This window comes from Strigops habroptila, chromosome 12, assembly GCF_004027225.2.
Source record: "Strigops habroptila isolate Jane chromosome 12, bStrHab1.2.pri, whole genome shotgun sequence".
Taxonomy (NCBI): Eukaryota; Metazoa; Chordata; class Aves; order Psittaciformes; family Psittacidae; genus Strigops; species Strigops habroptila.
Genome location: NC_044288.2, coordinates 13,366,491 through 13,385,365, shown reverse-complemented (window position 1 = coordinate 13,385,365; position 18,875 = coordinate 13,366,491). Strand labels below are relative to the sequence as shown.

The window sequence follows — 18,875 nt, the reverse complement described above, 5'->3', positions numbered from 1 at the left end:
GGACATGAAAGAATTTCAGGGTGTGGCCAGGCAAATCCAAATAATCGCTTTAGAGTGGTTTAAGTTACTTTCCATCAGCTGGCACGCAGAAACCAAGTGCAAACAAGGTGTTAGTCTGTTGCAACTGAATTTTGCAATCCAATAGACCAGAAATATCCCCAGTGTGCACACAGGTATTGGGTGGCTCTGTTGGGAATACCTAGCTATGTGTCCTATGGGCTTGGTAGGCCAAAATTATGACCCCCCTGAAGGTAGCTGGGGGTTTAGGCTTTGCTCCCCTGTCCTAGCCGAACTATCAGCAATGTGAGCAGGAGCATCAGAGATCTCAGTGAACTGCTGCTGCAATCCCTTCTTTGAGAGCATTTCCATGAATATCAAGATGTTTGGTGCTATGGGAGCCCTACAGCCTCTCATGAGCCCAGAAGAGGTTCAAAAGCTCCCCAGCCAGTGTGCTCTCAGGCCATGGCCAAGTCCTCCTCACCTGCCGAGATGTCGGGAGGAAGATTAGGGAGAAGAAAAAAACCCCTATGACATACAGGCAAAGAAAGTCTTTCAAATTATCTTGTCATAACACATTAAGAAGTGTTGATTTATGATTGCAAAGGCATCAAATAAGTGTTTAGTGCAGCGGCCAGTGCCAAATATGAATAATCCCAGAGAACAAGTGGAAACAGTTAAGAATAGTCCTGTTCCAAGCAGCTGCTCCTTGCTCCCTCCTTCAGCTGCCCAGTGTTTCCTGCAGCCATTTGAAGTTTTCTCCTGCCTATCATGCTCAGACAGCAATACACCGAAGTATGATACAACTGAAAACAATCCTATTAATTAAAACTTTCTGACTTTGGACCAGAAATGAGAGTTGAGACGGGTTCATGCAACTCTGATTTACGAGTCTTTCAGGATGCACAAGTGCACGTGCTCACACCACTGCAAACACACACTGACTTCCATGCAAACTGCTTCCCAGAGCTGCATGAGCCTGTATCACTGCTCGTGGTGGTCAGTAAAATTCACCCTGCCTCTTGTTTGTGTGAGGAAGCAGGACTTCCCTTTGTGGGGAATAAACACCATGATAACAGCAACCATTGGGAGCAGGAGATGCAGAGAACAGACAGAAACACTCACAGGTGTCAGACTTGATGACTGTCAGAAAATCATGCATTATATATACGATTTCCATCATCTGTAAAGCAGTTGCGGAAATGGTCTAGAGCTGCTTTTCCCCAAAGGGGAAGAGTCAAGGCACTTGATAAGGACTATTATCAAACCAGATGTGGAAACACGAGCCTCAGCTCCATCCTTTCCACACTTCCATTTACTCAGCTTAGACATTGACAAGCCAAAAGGAGGCAATTACAATGATTTTGTCTAAACTCTAGTTTATTATAGCCACAATTCCTCCTTCCTGCATCCAACCTATTCCCTGTGGTTAAACTAATGTGTATTTTTCAGAAATCCCTCAAGATCTTGTAGCTGTTAGAGGATTCATCCTGTCTCTCAGCAAGTCTTAGATAATATACCAACATTATTATTGACTGTGTGCCTTATTTTTAGCCTGAATGCATTTGTTCTAGCAGTAGAATAGGGGGTATTTCCCTAGACAGAAAACAAGCTTTTATCAAAACACTGTAAACTACAAAGAGCAAGGTTCAGCACAGGGAAAATAGGAGTCGAGACTTGTTAAGAGGCCAAAGTTGTGCCAGCGCCTGCTGAATGTTTCTTACTTTAAGGCATAAGAAAAGGTTGGTTTTCACAGTCCTACAGCCTTTCTCACCAAACGCCTTGACAAGCCTCAACCTATGTAGGCATCTTGTAGGTGTCTCCGTTCCTCTATGGTGTCTGTAATTGAAAGAGGACCTCCAAATGGGGATTCACGCTGGAAGTGGACAACCTGCCTTCTGGGGGTATCTGTTATTCTCCTCTGATCACAAAGGGAACCTGAAACAGGGCAGGCGGGCAGGCTGATGTGGGGCATGCAGGGATTTGATCAGCCCTGGCTTTCCTCGGACGCTGACTCTTGGAGCTCAAAGGGTTTCTTTGTTGGCAGGTCTGATCTCTACAACTTCACGGCAGCTGGATCGAGAATACAAGGCTGAACATATCCTAGAGGTGGGTAATGATGATTGTAATTAGCTTTATTTACCTGCAAGTGTATTAAGTCCTCAAAGAGCTTTCCTTGCAAGTTGGAGCACAGAGAAAGAATCTCATCCCATCAGCTCCCAACTGCTGGGAAACTTAATTAAATGGTGTGTGTTGCCCTAAGAGACAGCTGCAGCAGTACTGCGGGGTTTATTATTTCCTTACTGAGGACTGGAGCAAAAGGCCTGTTCTGGAAGCTGTGGGAATGCAGGAAGAGGATTGGAATTGTCCTCTAGCAGGATGGATAATAAGTTATGGGAGAAAGAGCAAGCCAGAGAAATCCACCCTCATTTATCTCATTGTATCAGACATTGTTGTGTAGATTTGTGTTACCAGCCTCCATCTTTCGCTGCTCCAAGCTATTCACATTTACGTTAGAGGGATCTTGAGGTGTTTCAGTCTATCAGGGTGATTGAGGATAATACGTTTCTCTCTGCAATACAACATGCAGAGCAAAATGAAGATGGGTAACAACTTGCCAAGCCATTGCAGTACACACGTTTTCAGTTATGTGACCCCCAGTGACCAATCTGACCCACCGCCCAGAGCAACTGCAAGCAGGACCCCTGCATTCACATCTCCCTGTGTATGCACAAGCCTTGCACGCTGCCAGCTACAGCCGCCAGATTTTACCCTGTAGAGAGGAGCACTGGCTCTGAAAATGTCGAGATACAAATGCAGATCCACACAAACCCCTTAGTTTAGTCATTGCCCATCAGGATGAAGGCTGGCTGCTTGCGTCCTAGGTAAAGACAAAGAGCTCTGTCACCTAATTCCTTCCCTTGCTGGCAGGTGGCTGTTTCTGACAATGGAGAGCCAGCCCTGAAGTCCACCAGCAGAGTCGTGATACAAGTCCTGGATGCCAATGACAGTCCTCCCAGTTTTCCCCACAAACTCTTCATGGTGCAGCTCCCCGAGAGAGATGCCTCAGAGACACCACTGCCAGTGTACAGGCTGATCGCTTCGGACCGTGACCAGGGCCAGAACAGCCAGATCACCTACACCATCGAGGAGGAGGAGGAAGGGATATTCACCATCAACCCCACAACCGGCATGGTGTTCTCCAGGAAAGCTTTTCCTGCCTCTGAATACAACATACTCACGGTGAGAGGACAGGGCAACACAGAGAGACATTGGGAAGAGATGGGTGGAGAGGGAAGAAGGGGAAAGGCTGCAGAAACAGAAAAGATAAAAGAAAGACAGAAATGGGGAAAATGCAGCAGTGGGAGGAGAGTTTGAATGAGACAGACTTGGGTTACAGGGAGAGAAACTGGGAGGGGATGATGAGAAATACAGAAGGTAAGAAGATATTAAAAATGGAAGATAAATTTAGAATTAACTGTCCAACCCACTTTCAGAGATTAACACAGTGATCCACAATCCCATATGGATGTTGACCCAGACCTGAACTGTCTTTGGGTTTCAGTGGTGCCTCCATTTGGCAGTCTGATCAGGCCATGGGCCTTGGATACAGGTTTAAAACTCTCCCACACCCTGTGGGTCTTTGCAGCGAGGCTTGTGATCCAGGTCTCTGCTGTGGATTGAGCTTGGCAGCTTTGCTTGGTGGTCAAGAGGAATTTGGGCTGCATGGCTCTACCTTAGAAGCAGCCAGAGCACGGGCCACTGGGTCAAGGTGTGTTTTATGGGATTTTGGGCACACTCAGATCTGAAACTCCTGGTGGGGAGGACAAGCAGCTTCCTAAGGGGTTCCTATGGGCCAAACCCTGACTGCATGCGCATTTCCTGGCAGGTCAAGGCAACAGACGGCGGCAGCCCACCACTATCCTCCCATGTGCGACTTCACATCAGCTGGGTTGCCCGGCCCGGCCCTTCGTCAGAGCCACTAGCTTTCGATGAACCCCATTTTAACTTCGCCGTGATGGAAACGGATCCTGTAAACCATATGGTGGGAGTGATCAGCATTGAAATGGGCCCCAGCCAAGTGTGGTTTAATATCACAGGTGAGACACAGAAATGAAACCAGGGCAGCGGTGTCTGGGAGGCTTTGCCCCAGCTCCCTTTGGCTTTCAGCACTCACATGCCTGTGCTAAGGAAGTTGTTTGCTTTAGGTGCAGGTAAGCTACAGGGAAAGCTTTCTCACAGACACCAAAAGGCTTCAACAGCCATAGACAAAGATGCTCGTGCCAAGCGCAATTATCTAACACACTTTTTTAATGACATTGTGGGACTTGCCAGTGTTTGAGGTGTTCTCCAGTGTCGCGTGAAAGGCAGGACATACCAGTCCCAGCTCCTCCTGGCAATCAAGTGACACTATTGCTTGTGGTAAAACAGCCTGCAAGGATCCAGGTATCTGGCTCTTGCGGACATGCACCATCCCATAGTCTCAACAGGGAGCTGAGAGGGAAAGATTTCTCAAAGAAATGGTCTGACCTAGCTGGTGGTGCTCTCCCTTCCACTTCACAGCATCCCAAGGGGTGACTGAGACATGAAACATGAAGCAGCTCTAGGGCCTCCTCTAAGACACAGGGTGCTAGAACAGAGGGGATGTGGGCTGTCACCCCAGGGGACTCATCAGGCAGCATATATGCAGAACTGGTCCTACAAACGAGGGCCAATTGTGCTCATGTAATGTGGTGTTTTGAAGTGATGCCCCAATCTGCCTTGCACAGCCTTTCCCTGACACTGCCTGCAGGGCTTGCCCTGTCAGACAAGCCTGTAATTGGGTGAGTGAACAGTTTTTCCTGTTACTATGCTGGGGAAGGAATAATGGTGCATAAATACAATTAAGCAACAAGAGATACAATGCTACAAGGAGCAGACAACATCAGTGCAAGGCTTATCTGGCATTAGTAGTGTCTGCTTGAGTTTGCAGGACTAACAGTATATTCCTTTAAACGTTATCCCATTGAGTGCTTGCCTGTGTGCTCAACCTCACCTTTGCCAATTCCTAGTGCACCAAGTGTTTCTCAGGGTTGTCTTGGTTTCTGTACTGGTGGAAGAGGACAGGATTTCATTTTCCCTGACAGGGAAGCAAAGCATCACCAAGAGACTGATGCAGAGATCCAGGAGCCTTCGTACCTCTTTCAAAACCTCGCCTTTCCTGGAGCACAAAGGCTCTGTCAATGGGGTTGATGGTGCAGCATCAGCAACTTAATCTCTTTCCTTCCCTGGGCTTCCTCTTTCCTTTTGGCACTATGCAAAGGGAGCACCTCTCTTTTTCAGGGAAAGGCATCCATGGGTCTCTCTTTTCTTGTCTCTGCTTCTTTCTGTCTCCTTCCCAGCAGGAAAGTGGTGGTCCAGATGGCTGGCAACCATTGCATTTCTCCCACAAGGGACGATACGTAGTTTAACAAACAGCCAAGATTTTCCCAGCTGGTAAGAGAATAAACCAGAATCCAGAACATCCAATAGCTGGGAAGGGAGAAAGAAGTTGAGACCTGGGATATATACAGAAAACTGCTTTAAACTCTCCATACCTCAGAACACCGAAAGAGTGTTTCACATGCAATGGAGAACTAAGAAGCCATGAGCAACTGAGGCATGAGAAAGGAGCTTCCATGCCAGGGCTGAACAGCAGTAGTGTGAGGGACAGCCTTCTGCTGCTGAGCTGCTCAGGCCTGCGGTTCCCTGCACTATGCAGCCATCTGGGTTGGAGGCAACAGGCTCTGCTCACCCTGGAAGCACCGTCTGCCTCCCCAACTGTTCCAGTATTGGGCTTCTTCAGGTAGCTCCCAGCCACCCAACTGTGGCAACAAAGACCATCACTGATATGCCCACAGTGTGACCTTGAATTAGAAGCCAGCAAGAGCATTGTTCAGCACTGCAGGTCCCTGATCCATGCTAAGCCTGTGGTGCTGCATAGCTGGAAGCTTTGTGCAAATAAATCAATGATCAAATGTGCCTGTTGTAAATCTAGCCAGGACCTCATATGCGTATGTGCATCCTTACCCCTTCTCCTTCTCATTGTCTCTTATTCCCCTCACCTTCCCTTTTGTACTCCTTTGTCACCATCTGTGACTACCTCTTTGTCCAGCTTCTCCATGTCCTCCCTGTCTCCTGTGTCCATCTATCACATTTCATATTGAGTTTTCAGGAAAAACTTCATCTATGGCACTGTTCCCAATCTAGCTGTGGCCAAAGAGGTACAGCTAGAGTGAATGCCTACGCATCCCCATTCAAGGTATATTGCCTGGCATGCCACATATCTGTGGCTGGGCATGAGCTCCTTGTGTGGTTTGTGTATGGTGTCTGAAGGGGAGATCCTCATCCTTCAGATCTCCAGGCAGCTCCTAGAATCCCTTCCACCTGCAGCTTGCTCCAGACAGAAATCTAACTGTAATTGCTCCCCCAATTCCTTTTCTCATCTCTCCCTTATCTCAGGTGGTGACGATGACATGGATTTTGACATTGAAAAGAGTACAGGCAGCATGGTCATTGCAAGACCCCTTGATGCAAGGAAGAAGTCAAGCTATAACCTGACTGTAGAAGTCACTGATGGATCCACTACCATCAAAACTCAGGTAAAGCTTTTTCTTTAGTAGAGACCCCATTTAAAGTAAGTATATGCCAACAAGAATCTTTCTTCTGACTCTGCTGAGCTCTGGATCAGGTGCCAGGCACAAGAATCTCCTTACACTGTGGTGGTACATTTCACAGTGACCCAAGTCTTTCCTTAGTACCAAGCTGGTTTTATGTTGCTGGAAACACAAATGGTCTAGGAAAGCCTGGGCCTTTCCCGTTGATCACAGCCAGCACACAAGGGCACATCTATACCACCAGCCAAGCTAGGGTGGCAGTTCACGCTCCTAGACCTCAACTTGCTCTCAGTAGCTCAGGCTGATCTATAACATGGTTGGGACAACATGCTGAGACGTAAGGGAAATGCATATGCAGTTAGATCAGGCTTGGGTCCATGATGCCATGTCAAGGGTGTTCCTGGGACTTGCTCACATATATAAAACCAACACAGACACATCTGCAAGAGGTAAGGTCAGGCCCTGCCCTGTGCTGTTCCAAGTGCGTGGAACATTGATAATATATCAGCACCAAGGTCCAGGGGCTGAGCAGGGCAACTGCAGAGATGCTGTGTCCTCTGAGTTGCCACATGAAAAGCAAGCAGTGGTGGAAGGAGGCACTTTGCTGTCAGACATGTCTCTAAGCCCCAGCTAAAATGGCTGCTGAGATGTGCCCATCTTTACCTACCCTCAGGAGGGATATTCAGGGCTTGATCTTTCACCAACTGTTTTCTCCACACACAAGCAGCAGCCAAAACTCCAGCCCTCACTGCACAGGAAGACATAGAACGTGAGTCACCCATCAGTGACGCTTATCGTGGGAATTCACTGCGGAGGTTTGCAGGGGATGATGAGTGAGAAACACTACCATTCCTGTGAAACCCAATGCTAATGGATGGCTATCTATCTCCGCTATCTTCAAGTATTCTTCCAAATAAACAAACAAAGCCCCACCTTGCCCGGTGTGCATTCCCTGCCACCTTGCATTTCATCCCTACATTTATTTTGGCACTCAGGCCTGTTAGCAGATGTCAGAAAACCTGCTTGTGCAAAACACCCATGGCATGTTCAGGTTTGCCAAAGGAAGCAAATTATTACAGTTGCTTGGGACTTCCTAAGATGCAGCGAACACATCAGTAGGAGGGTCAGAACAGTCAGGGTAGGAGACCAAACAGAAGAAACTAGGTGACTTTGCAGGCAGGATTCAGGCAAGCCATTCGCAGGGGTTTGCTGTTAAATGCAGAAGGGAAGATTTGACTAAAAACTGTAGACCATGAACTTTGCTTCTGCATACCTTCTCCACGTGCTGCTCTTAAGATAGGCCAGCCCTTCCTTCCTTTACCAAACACCCCCTCTCTGCCAGCTTTCTGGTGTGTAATTAATGAGGGCTGGTGTGGAGGTACCAGCCAGCAAAGCTGGCACCACCACTGAGCAACTGCTACTTTTCATGGCAGGCTGTGATGCCAAGTGCAGGCACGTTCAGTCTGAATGGCTTGCCAGACTGGAGAGATTAAAAAATGAGAGGAAGCAAACTGAAACTCACTAAGGAAAGGCACAACAGGCATTCCTTGGGGAGAAGGACAAAAAGGTTCCCAGTCACCATGGATGGCAAAGCCCCAAGAGTTAGAAAGCTGTGATGGTTACAAGAGCACAGCTACACCCACAAGGAGTTAGTAGCTGAGGTGTTACATGGCTGCATAAGTCAGGTTGCTCCCATGTCCCTGCTTCCCTCATCATGCTGTCTCCCACTGCAGGCATTTATCCACGTGATCGACATCAACCAGCACCGTCCCCAGTTCCTGAAGAGCCATTACGAAGTAACGATTCCTGAAGATACCCCCTCGGGGAGGGAAATCCTTCAAGTCAGTGCAACAGACAAGGACAAAGGCAAGGGGCTCATCTACACTATCCATGGCAGCGTGGACCCCAAAAGTACAAGACTCTTCCAGTTGGATCCAAGTAGCGGGGTCCTCACAACAGCGGAAGGCTTCAGCTCCCATCCCATGCCTCAGCACACCCTAACAGTGATGGTGAGTCCTAGGCACACCCTGCTGAGTCCATCAGCTTGGCCAGGATATATGGGTCGCTGGAGAAATTAAAACTGGTTGTAGTCTTTGAGGGAGGATTTGTCTAGAGCAACAGGGAAGAGGAAAGCAGGGTGTTAACCTTTACTATGGAACCATCCTGGATAAATTTAGGTGACACCCTGCTTACCTCTAACCAAGTGCTGAGGCTTTCACCTGCTAATTTCATTGGAGGGCCACGGGATTCTTATACAGGAAAGTACAGTGAATAATTGTTAATGTTTGGTTTCAAGTTGAGTGTTTGTGCTGAAACTTACAGGCTCATTCCCATCCAAGGGAAAATGCCACCCTCTGTAAGAGTCCTGATGAGCTACTTGGAAGCCTGGTGCAGGTGAGGCTACCACTCTGAATGTGTCCGTATCTGCTCTTCCTCTGTTGTTCAGGTACGAGACCAGGAGGTCCCCATCAAAAGGAACTTTGTTCGAGTCATCATCCACGTGGAGAACTGCAACCTCCACCCTCCACAGTTCAGCAGCATCCATTACGAAGCAGAAGTGCTGGACTCAGCAGTGGTGGGCACAGAGGTTATACAAGTCAGAGCTCTCGATCAGGACCAAGGAGCCAATGCTGAAATCCACTACTCCCTTCAGGCAGGTGAGAGCCATGCAACAAGACGGTTTAGGCTACGAATATGCCTGTATTTTCATGCTCTAGCTGGCGGCCAGATAGTTGACCAGCTTTCTCTAGCTGTTGCAATGAACAGTAAATGGCTGCATAGTTCTAAAATGTGATTTCCTTTCTATCCAGAGAAAACATAGAGGGAGCAGGTAATTTTCATATTATGGAATATTAACATCCTTCTTTAAGAATACAGTTCCATGTTGAGTCACTAGTCTAAGAAAAAAATGTGACGAGTTAGAACAACTTAAAATCCTCTCTTCTCATCCATGGGAACTGAGGGAGGGATCCCTGTTCAATTGTTAGGCAAAAGTACTCCAATTCCCACAACAGTCATCATCATTTCCACCATTTCTACCAAGAAATACATTCTTGAGGCATGGTAAGCACCTTCTCGGCATTGATTGATGGTAGTTTTGGGTCATACAAACTCAGTGGGCAAGTATTTTATCATTCATTCTAAAGGTTAAAAAATATTTATGGCTGTGCCACACTGCCTGTTTAGCAAGCAAATTCTTTGCAGGAGACAAGCCATCCTTTGCTCCATCTTTCTCACTGCAATTTAGATCAAGGACTGAGGAATTTAATTGCTCCTGAAGTATTGGTAATTATAAGCATGACAGGGCTTGAAAGAACTAGTACAGTCTGTGCTACCATGTTCTGCACACGAGGCAAAAGCTTCAATACATGCTCTGCCACCACTAAATATGGTCAAATTAGAAGGGTATTTATCTCTAATTTACATTTTGATTGAATTGAAAGTTATCTCATAAATCTCAATGGGTTCATTGTTCTTAGAATTAAAATTATTTAGAAATTAATGAAGATTATTGTCTCCCAGTGAAAGTAGCAGATGTTAATTAGGTCTGAAGTCAGGAGCATTTGTGGAAAAGAGGTACAGAAAAAACAAAGCCAATAGGGTGTCTACATGCTTCACTTTGTAATTTCTCTTCTTGCAGGTAATGGCGAAGGTTTCTTTAGCATCGACCCATATTCTGGAATTATTACAGTTGCCCAGAAACTGGACCCATCCAGGCAGGAGCGATTTACTCTTATCGCAAAGGCAGAAGATCAGGGGTTCCCCCAGCTTAAAGATTCTGCTACAGTACATGTTCGCATCCGACCCTCTGATCGGACCCCTCCAAAATTTCCAGAGGCCGAATACATCACAGAGATCAGTGAATCCACTGCTGTTGGCTCTCCTCTTGTCCAGGTTTCAGCCACAAGCTTGTCACCAGTCAGCTATGAAATAAAAGATGGAAATGGAGATGGAGTGTTCTCCATGAACTATCAGTCAGGCCTTATTTCCACTCAGAAGAGCTTAGATTTTGAGCAGGTATCTTTTTACCAGTTGAAAGTCCGTGGCACCAACATGGCTGGAGCATTTATGGACACAGTGGTACTTATTTATGTCATAGATGAGAATGACAATGTGCCCATCTTCGTTAAGCCTTCCTTCATTGGCTGGATCATGGAGAATGCTCCATCACAAAGCATGGTTCTGGATGAAAGCAATGCTCCCCTGGTAACCCATGCAACAGATGCTGATCAAGACTCCAATGCTTTGCTGGTCTATGAGATTTTGGAGCCGGAGGCACTGAAATATTTCACAGTAGATCCCAGCACAGGGACACTGACCAGTCGTGCTGACATAGACTATGAGCTCACCCCAGTTTTCCACTTCAGTGTACATGCACATGACAGTGGAAGTCCCAGCTTATTTGCGTCTAAGCCAGCCAAAGTCACAATCCATGTTAAAGATGTGAATGATTCACCTCCAGTTTTTCTCAAAGACACTTATGAGCTTTCTGTCTTGCTACCTGCCCACTCAGGGATGGAGCTTTTGTCAGTGCAGGCAAAAGATGCAGATTCAGAGGTGACCTACAGCATCGTGGAAGGGAACCTTGATAATGCTTTCTATATTCATCCACTGACAGGTCTTATCTCTATTCTTAATTCGACTGGCCTGGGAAGCTACCGTGAACTAATGGTCAGAGCTGGTGATGGCTTGTATAAAAGTACTGCTCTGGTTAAGCTGAATTTAACTCAAGCACAAGGTACAGGCTTAAAATTTGATCAAGAAGTATACACAGCGACTGTAATGGAGAACTCTACCGATGAGAAGACTCTCACCATTCTTGGGGTCAAGGGATATCAACTAAATGAGCCACTTTTCTATTCACTTTTGAATGGAAAAGAAAGATTCAGAATGATCCAGGCATCTGGAGTACTCCAGACCAAGGGTGTGAAATTCGACCGCGAAACACAAGACATGCACGAGGTAGCTGTGGAAGTGAAGGACAATAGGAAACCACCAAGAGTGTCCCAAGCCACAGTCAAGGTTTATGTAGAGGATGTCAACGACAATTCACCACAGTTTGAGAACGTGCCATATTACACCTCGGTGCAGGACGGCACAGAGCCAGGTGATGTACTTTTTCAGGTATCAGCCACAGACAAAGACATAGGGGATAACGGAGCCATTACCTACTCATTTGCAGAGGACTACAAATACTTTTGGATTGACCCCTACCTAGGAGACATCTCACTTAAGAAGCCGCTTGATTATCAAGCTTTAAATAAATACAACCTCAGAGTCATTGCTAAGGACAAAGGCGAACCTCCCCTCCATGCTGAAGAGGAGGTTGTGATCAGTGTGAGGAACAAATCCAACCCTCTGTTCCAAAGTTTGTACTACCGAGTGAAGGTGCCCGAAAACATACCCCTGTACACATCCATCCTCCACATGCAGGCTCGCAGCCCTGAGGGCTTGCGCCTTATCTACAACATTGTGGAAGAAGACTCCCTGAAACTGTTTAGCACTGACTTCAAGACCGGTGTCCTTACTGTCACAGGTCAGCTGGACTATGAGCTAGAGACAAAACACACATTCACTGTTAGAGCCACAGACACAGCACTAGGATCCTATTCAGAAGCCAGAGTAGAGGTGGAGGTAGAGGACATTAATGACAACCCCCCCATATTTTCTCAGGTCATCTACACAGCATCTGTCTCGGAGAGTTTGCCAGCACAAACCCCTGTAATCCAGCTCTTTGCTTCTGACAGGGATTCAGGCAGAAACAAAGTGGTTTCCTATCAGATCTTGGATGATGGTTCAGATGCTACCAAGTTCTTCAATATTGACGCCAGCACAGGACAAATAACAACAACTCAACCACTTGATTATGAAAAAAATCAACAGTTTCGCATGAAAGTAAGAGCTGCAGATCACGGGAATCCTCCACTTAGCAGCGATGCCCTGGTAATCATAGATGTGACAGACATCAATGACAACCCCCCTGAGTTCAGCCAGCTTCAGTATGAAGCCAAGATAAGTGAAATGGCTACGTGTGGGCATATCGTGATAAAAGTCCAGGCTCTGGACCCTGACAGTGGAGACACCAACCGACTGGAATATGTGATACTTTCAGGCAATGACAACAGGCATTTCACTATCAATAGCACTTCAGGAATAATATCCATGTTCAACCGCTGCAAAAAGGACTTGGAGTCTTCTTACAATCTCAGAGTTTCTGCTTCAGATGGAGTTTTCAAGAGCACTGTGCCTGTGTATATCAACACCACAAATGCCAACAAATACAGCCCCTCTTTTCGGCAGAACGTGTATGAGGCAGAGCTGGCAGAAAATGCTGAGATAGGTACCAAAGTGATTGAGCTGCTGGCTATTGATCCAGACGGTGGACCATATGGCACCATAGACTATACCATCATAAACAAACTTGCCCATGAGAAGTTCTCCATAGACAATAAAGGCTGTATTTCCACCCTGCAAAAACTGGACAGGGAAAATTCAACAGAAAGAGTCATTGCCATTAAAGTCATGGCCAAGGATGGGGGTGGGAAGGTGGCATTTTGCACTGTCAAAATAATCCTTACAGATGAGAATGACAACCCACCTCGGTTCAAAGCCTCTGAATACACACTGTCCATCCAGTCCAATGTAAGCAAAGGCTCCCCTGTCATCCAGGTACTGGCTTATGATGCTGATGAAGGTGCAAATGCAGATGTCATTTACTCTGTTGACTCCGTAGAAGATGTGGCAGAAGACCTTGTGGAGATTAATGCTGCCACCGGGGTTGTTAAGGTCAAGGAGAGCCTTGTTGGTTTAGAAAACAGAGCCTTTAATTTCAAGGTGAAGGCTGAAGATGGCAGACCCCCTCACTGGAACTCCCTTGTCCCAGTGAATCTTCAGATTGTCCCCAGGGAGGTGACATTGCCGAGGTTTTCTGAGCCCCTTTATACATTCTCTGCATCTGAGGATCTTCCAGAGGGATCAGAAATAGGGTCAGTCAAAGCTTTTGCAGAGGATCCCATCATATACAGCCTGGTAAAGGGAACCACTACAGAAAGTAACAAGGATGAGGTGTTCACACTGGATGAACGAACAGGGGCTTTGAAAGTCAAAAAGGCCATGGATCATGAGACCACCAAGTGGTACCAGATTGATGTTATGGCTCACTGCTCACATCAGGAGACGGAGCTGGTCTCTCTGGTCTCTGTGAACATCCAAGTGCAGGACGTCAATGACAATAGACCTGTTTTTGAGGCAGATCCTTACAAAGCCTTTGTCATGGAGAACATGCCATCGGGAACCACAGTCATTCAAGTGACAGCTATCGATCAGGACATGGGAAGTGATGGACAAGTGACCTACAGTCTGGAAGCGGAATCTGGCAACCTCCGAGGACTCTTCACCATTGATGGTGAGAGCGGTTGGATCACTACACTGAAAGAGCTGGACTGCGAAGATCAGGAGATCTATCGGTTTTATGTGGTGGCCACTGACCATGGCAGGAAAGTCCAGCTCTCTTCCCAAACCCTGGTGGAGGTCACTGTCTCTGATGAAAATGATAATGCTCCACAGTTCACCTCAGACTTCTATAAAGGATCAGTAATTGAGAACGCAGAACCAGGGCAGGTTGTTGTCACACTGAGTACCATCGATGCAGACATCTCCGAGCACAACCGCCGGGTCACATGCTACATAACTGGTGAGTTTTTCCTGGCTTTAAATACGCAATGATGAAGAGTAGAGTATCATCTCAGAGTGAAGATTTGATACCTTGTCTTACAGAATATAAACACAGAAATAGCATTATACTGACAGTCCTATGAGAAGCAGGAGATGAAGCCTGAGCTCTGTCATGAGCTGGACTCTTCAGTTTGAGTCTGGGGTATCCAAACTCTATAGGAATTAACTGCAGTGGGTGGAATTATCATTATAATAAGTATCTCACCACTGAATCGCCTTATTTATTTGGAAATAAATAAATGAATATGTGTAGGTAATTACACAGTACCGTAAACACATTTATTTACACTTTCTTAACAGAGGAATAAGTTAGATGGTGTACTTGTAATACCTATTGGAAAGACAGAAGCAGTGGTACAGCAGAAAGGAAAGTTTTTCTCACATAGATACTGTGATTTGTATTTAAGTTCTTTGACCCAGCTTTTTCTCCTGCAAGCAGTGCACATCACACATGTGCAGCCTGCCTTTATTTCTTAATAACTATATATATGCACATAGGATGCATATCACTTTCTGCTATTAAATGTTTTTCCTATGAAGCCACTGACTTAACAAACAAGTAGACCTCAGAAGGCTGAAGTTAACCACCCTGCATACTCATGGATATTTGAGACTGTCATGTCAATCTTAGTGATGGTTTTGGCTAATGAGAAATACTAAAAGATGACTCTTGCATCCCTGAAACATCAGTTGTGCCAGCTAAAACTAGCCACTGCTGCAAAACAACAAAAAAGTTACACTGGAATGTTTGTTGTGCATCTGCACAAGTAGAAGCTTGATTTTATGGTACTTTTTGACCCCAAAGGGTCTTTCTCAGACCTGGAACAGATACTTCAAATTAAAATGTTCTTTCAAACTCAAATGCGGACCCTTCAGGGTCAAAACATTTAGCCAGATCATGCTGCAGCCTGTTATCTATTACTGTAACCATCCAAAACAGAGGAAGAATGCTGGTAGTTTCAATTGGTTTATAGCATGCATAGCTATTTGCAGGCCTTTGGGGGGAAAGATTCAATCCATTTATGTATTTGCATTTCTGCTATCTTACAAGTAGTAGTAACCTCCAACTACTTTAAACCTGACAGAATGCACACTTATGTTAGTGGTGAATACCACGTGCTCTCTCTGCTATGTACTTACAAGCACAGGTCACACTCTACCCATAAACATATAAATACAACTTCAGTATAGCACAGCAGCAGAAGAAAGGACATGGTGAACATAGAGCCTTGCTTCCCATTGTTCATATACACATTGATTTCTAATACACAGAAACTAAATCTGAGCATAGACTCGAGTCTCCCAGCATCAGAAGAGCTAGCAGACGTCTCATTGTGCCTCCAGATTCACCACCTCATCACCACAGTGTAAATGAAAGCAGAAACATAGTGAATTTAATTTACCCTGCTGTACAAGGCCCTTCAGAGTCTAACACAAACAAGCCCTGCAGCCAGCTCCCTTCATTGCCTTCCATCATCTAATGTGCTCCCTCCTTCTGCCCAACTGCCTGGGTTCAGCAGAGGACACCAGATCCTTGCCAGCAGAGAAGGATTCTCCAGGGGCAGCATCCACCCGTTTAAAATCTGCTGTGTCACATCAGTAGGAGCAGCATGAATCTGGTGGACCAAAGAGCCTGCCTAGTCTGGCTTTCCCTGTCTCTCATCATTTCGCTTTTACAGAATTAAAAAGTAGCCCCAGAAAGCGTAGCTATATATTAAATACATCTGTAGGTTAAAAGGAAGTACAACTATACACACTACTGTAACAATAAGATTCAACCAATGTCTGCAGCGTATTTGCAACTCTCAGATCCCTTTAGGAACATGCACCAAAAAGACTGACACGCTTTAGGAAGGTGAGAAAATGTGGTTTTGAAGCAATGAATATGCAGGTCTGCAGAACATTACAGAGACATTTTTACCATCAGGAGTTGTTTCCTCCTTCCAGTGTAATATGCAGATAGTGAATAACAGAAACAGGCAGCTGTGCAGTGAGGGAGACCAAATGCTCCTCACCAGCCTGATACAACACCAGTGCCCTCTCTGTGTCACCACTGCAAGTCCTCCAGGTCTCCTAAGGGAGCACCAGTGGACACATCTGTATCACCTTTCCTTACCACTTCTGATTTTCAGCACTTTAAACACCTCTTTTCTTTACCTCCTGTCCCCTTCTAGAAGGAGACGTACTGGGGCAGTTCACAGTTAACCAAATTGAAGGAGAGTGGACAATTTCTTCCAAGAAGCCTCTGGACAGAGAAGATACAGAGAAATACCTCCTCAAGGTTATGGCTTCCGATGGGAAATTTCAGGCTACCACTGAAGTGGAAATTTTTGTTCTGGATATCAATGACAACAGCCCTGAATGTGGCCAGGTAAGACATCTGTCCTGGGACACTGGAGGCACAAGGGGAGCGTCTGGGGAGGAGAGAACATGGTAGCAAGGAAGAAAGAACAATAAGAGCATGTTAAGAGGGTTTGGCTTGTCATAATTCTTCTCACACGATTCTGTTGCTTTGATTATACTTAGCAATTTTAATTAAGCTGCATGTCAAGCAAGAACATTAAATCTAGCCTCCAAGCATGTTTGCCAGCAGTAAGTGAGCACCTAAGCATTATGAAGGATAATTTTTGGAGATAAACAATGCCAGGAAGCCTCCTGGGTAGGGGCATGTAAATTACGGAGTTTTATATCCTGCTAAGCTGAGAGATTCCCATCAGGAGGTTTGTTACTGTAGAGAGCTGATCGCTGGTATGGATGTTACCCATGGTGAGAAAGAACAGATGTGGTTGCTTCCCAAAGAAGATTCAAAGGCTCGTGTGAAATGAGCTCACTGGTCCAAGTCCACACCCTGGCAGCCAGCAGTGAGGCATATTGTGTTCCCCTATAAACCACAGGGTTCATCCTTCTCTGCAAAGCTTCTGCTAGTCCATTCCCCCCTATATGGGATGAAGGTATTTTGGCGATGGCTCAGAAGGCAATGACACCTTTGTCCTCACCAGATATTCTACACTGGGAGAGTCTCTGAAGATGCTCTGCCGGGTCTTTTCATATTGAAAATATCAGCAACTGACCCCGACGTTGGCAGCAATGCCCAGATAACGTACAGCCTCCACGGCCCTGGTGCAGAGGAGTTCCGGCTGGGCCCGCATACAGGTGAGATCAGGGCAAAGGGATGCTTTTATCCTCTTCCTCACCCACTCCTGAGAGTGGCTCAATGCTTATCTCCTCTTGAGAACACAAAAGGACTGTTCTTTCCAGCTCTCCCAAGCTAGAATGGAATGGCGAACAGGCAGTTTACTGCAATATGGTATAGAGGAGAGAGAGCTCTGCATCTTCGTGCTGGCTTTCTTTACAAGTGTTGCATTAGCATTGTTAAAAAGAAGGACAGACGCTATTGCTAACAGCCAGGTCTCAAGGAGGAGAGATCAGCGAGTATTTGGCTTGGCCAAAGACACAAGTTCTGAACTCTAAGAAATGTTTTATCAGGTCTTGGGCAGTATATTTACCCAAACAGACATGATGATAATTCTAGAGATCACTTGGGGTTCATTACAGTGCAGAAAGCTTAGTGCAGTGGGGTTTATAAAGGTCTTTAGAGGTACAATTTATACACCAGCACTTTTATCCCATGACTGCATCCCTTGCATGAAGCTCAGCCCAACTTGCAGGACTCCCCATGCCAAGCCCTACCAGGGCAGTGGCTGGCAGTGATCCGAGAATAGCCCCAAGCAATGTGGTGTGGACACATCACTGCTATTAGCTGGATTACAAACGGTGTTCAAACCCGGTCTGTTGTCTCCCACGGTTCAGCCAGGGAGGCAGCATGCTTGAATCTCTCTGAGCTCTCCTAGCCTGCAAGTGGAGTTGCAGGAGGCAAGACCATCTCCTGTTCTTTCCAACAGGGGAACTGACCACATCTGCACCTCTCGACCGTGAACAGAAACCTATATACCATCTTGTTGCCAAAGCGACTGATGGCGGAGGCCGTTCCTGCCAGGCAGATATAACACTGATTGTAGAGGACACGAACGACAATGCACCAAAATTCTTCCCTAGTCATTGTGCTGTGGCTGTTTTTGACAACACCACAACAAAGACACCCATCGCCGTGGTTGCTGCCAGAGACCTTGATGAAGGTGAGTCAGAATGGATTTACTTTTTAGTAGAGTTCATCTTTCATCGTGAATAGAAACTTCTGAAACCTAGGGAAGGGCTACAACGATGGGCATAGATGATTGAATCTTGGCAAAAATGTGCCTGGATCTCATGCTGACATGTTCTTGAATAGCAGGCTGGCATCAGCATTTTTGTGATCCTGTAGGTAGTACAATATCTGTAGAAACATGCAAAGACAGACTAAGCACATGTTCAGTAACTGTAACCATGATCCACATTGCAAAGTGTCACACACAGTTTGTCTGGGATCCAAACTGGACAGAAACTTTAGTAAAGATGGAGATTGAGAACAAGCGTGATAAGGAAAAAGGAGTTTTAAATCTGAATAGTGTA

The 18,875-nt window shown here is 46.1% G+C and overlaps 1 protein-coding gene across 1 annotated transcript in view; it reads left to right on the top strand.

Annotated features, from left to right (window-relative positions):
• FAT2 (FAT atypical cadherin 2) overlaps positions 1-18,875 on the top strand; it is a 60,883-nt gene that overhangs the window by 24,922 nt on the left and 17,086 nt on the right. Inside the window, exons 5-14 of the mRNA XM_030504862.1 lie at positions 2,045-2,106; positions 2,929-3,240; positions 3,887-4,097; positions 6,478-6,631; positions 8,377-8,641; positions 9,079-9,289; positions 10,273-14,325; positions 16,541-16,737; positions 17,366-17,519; positions 18,269-18,502. Coding sequence (XP_030360722.1) covers positions 2,045-2,106; positions 2,929-3,240; positions 3,887-4,097; positions 6,478-6,631; positions 8,377-8,641; positions 9,079-9,289; positions 10,273-14,325; positions 16,541-16,737; positions 17,366-17,519; positions 18,269-18,502 — 5,853 coding nt within the window. The remainder of the gene's footprint in view (positions 1-2,044; positions 2,107-2,928; positions 3,241-3,886; positions 4,098-6,477; positions 6,632-8,376; positions 8,642-9,078; positions 9,290-10,272; positions 14,326-16,540; positions 16,738-17,365; positions 17,520-18,268; positions 18,503-18,875) is intronic.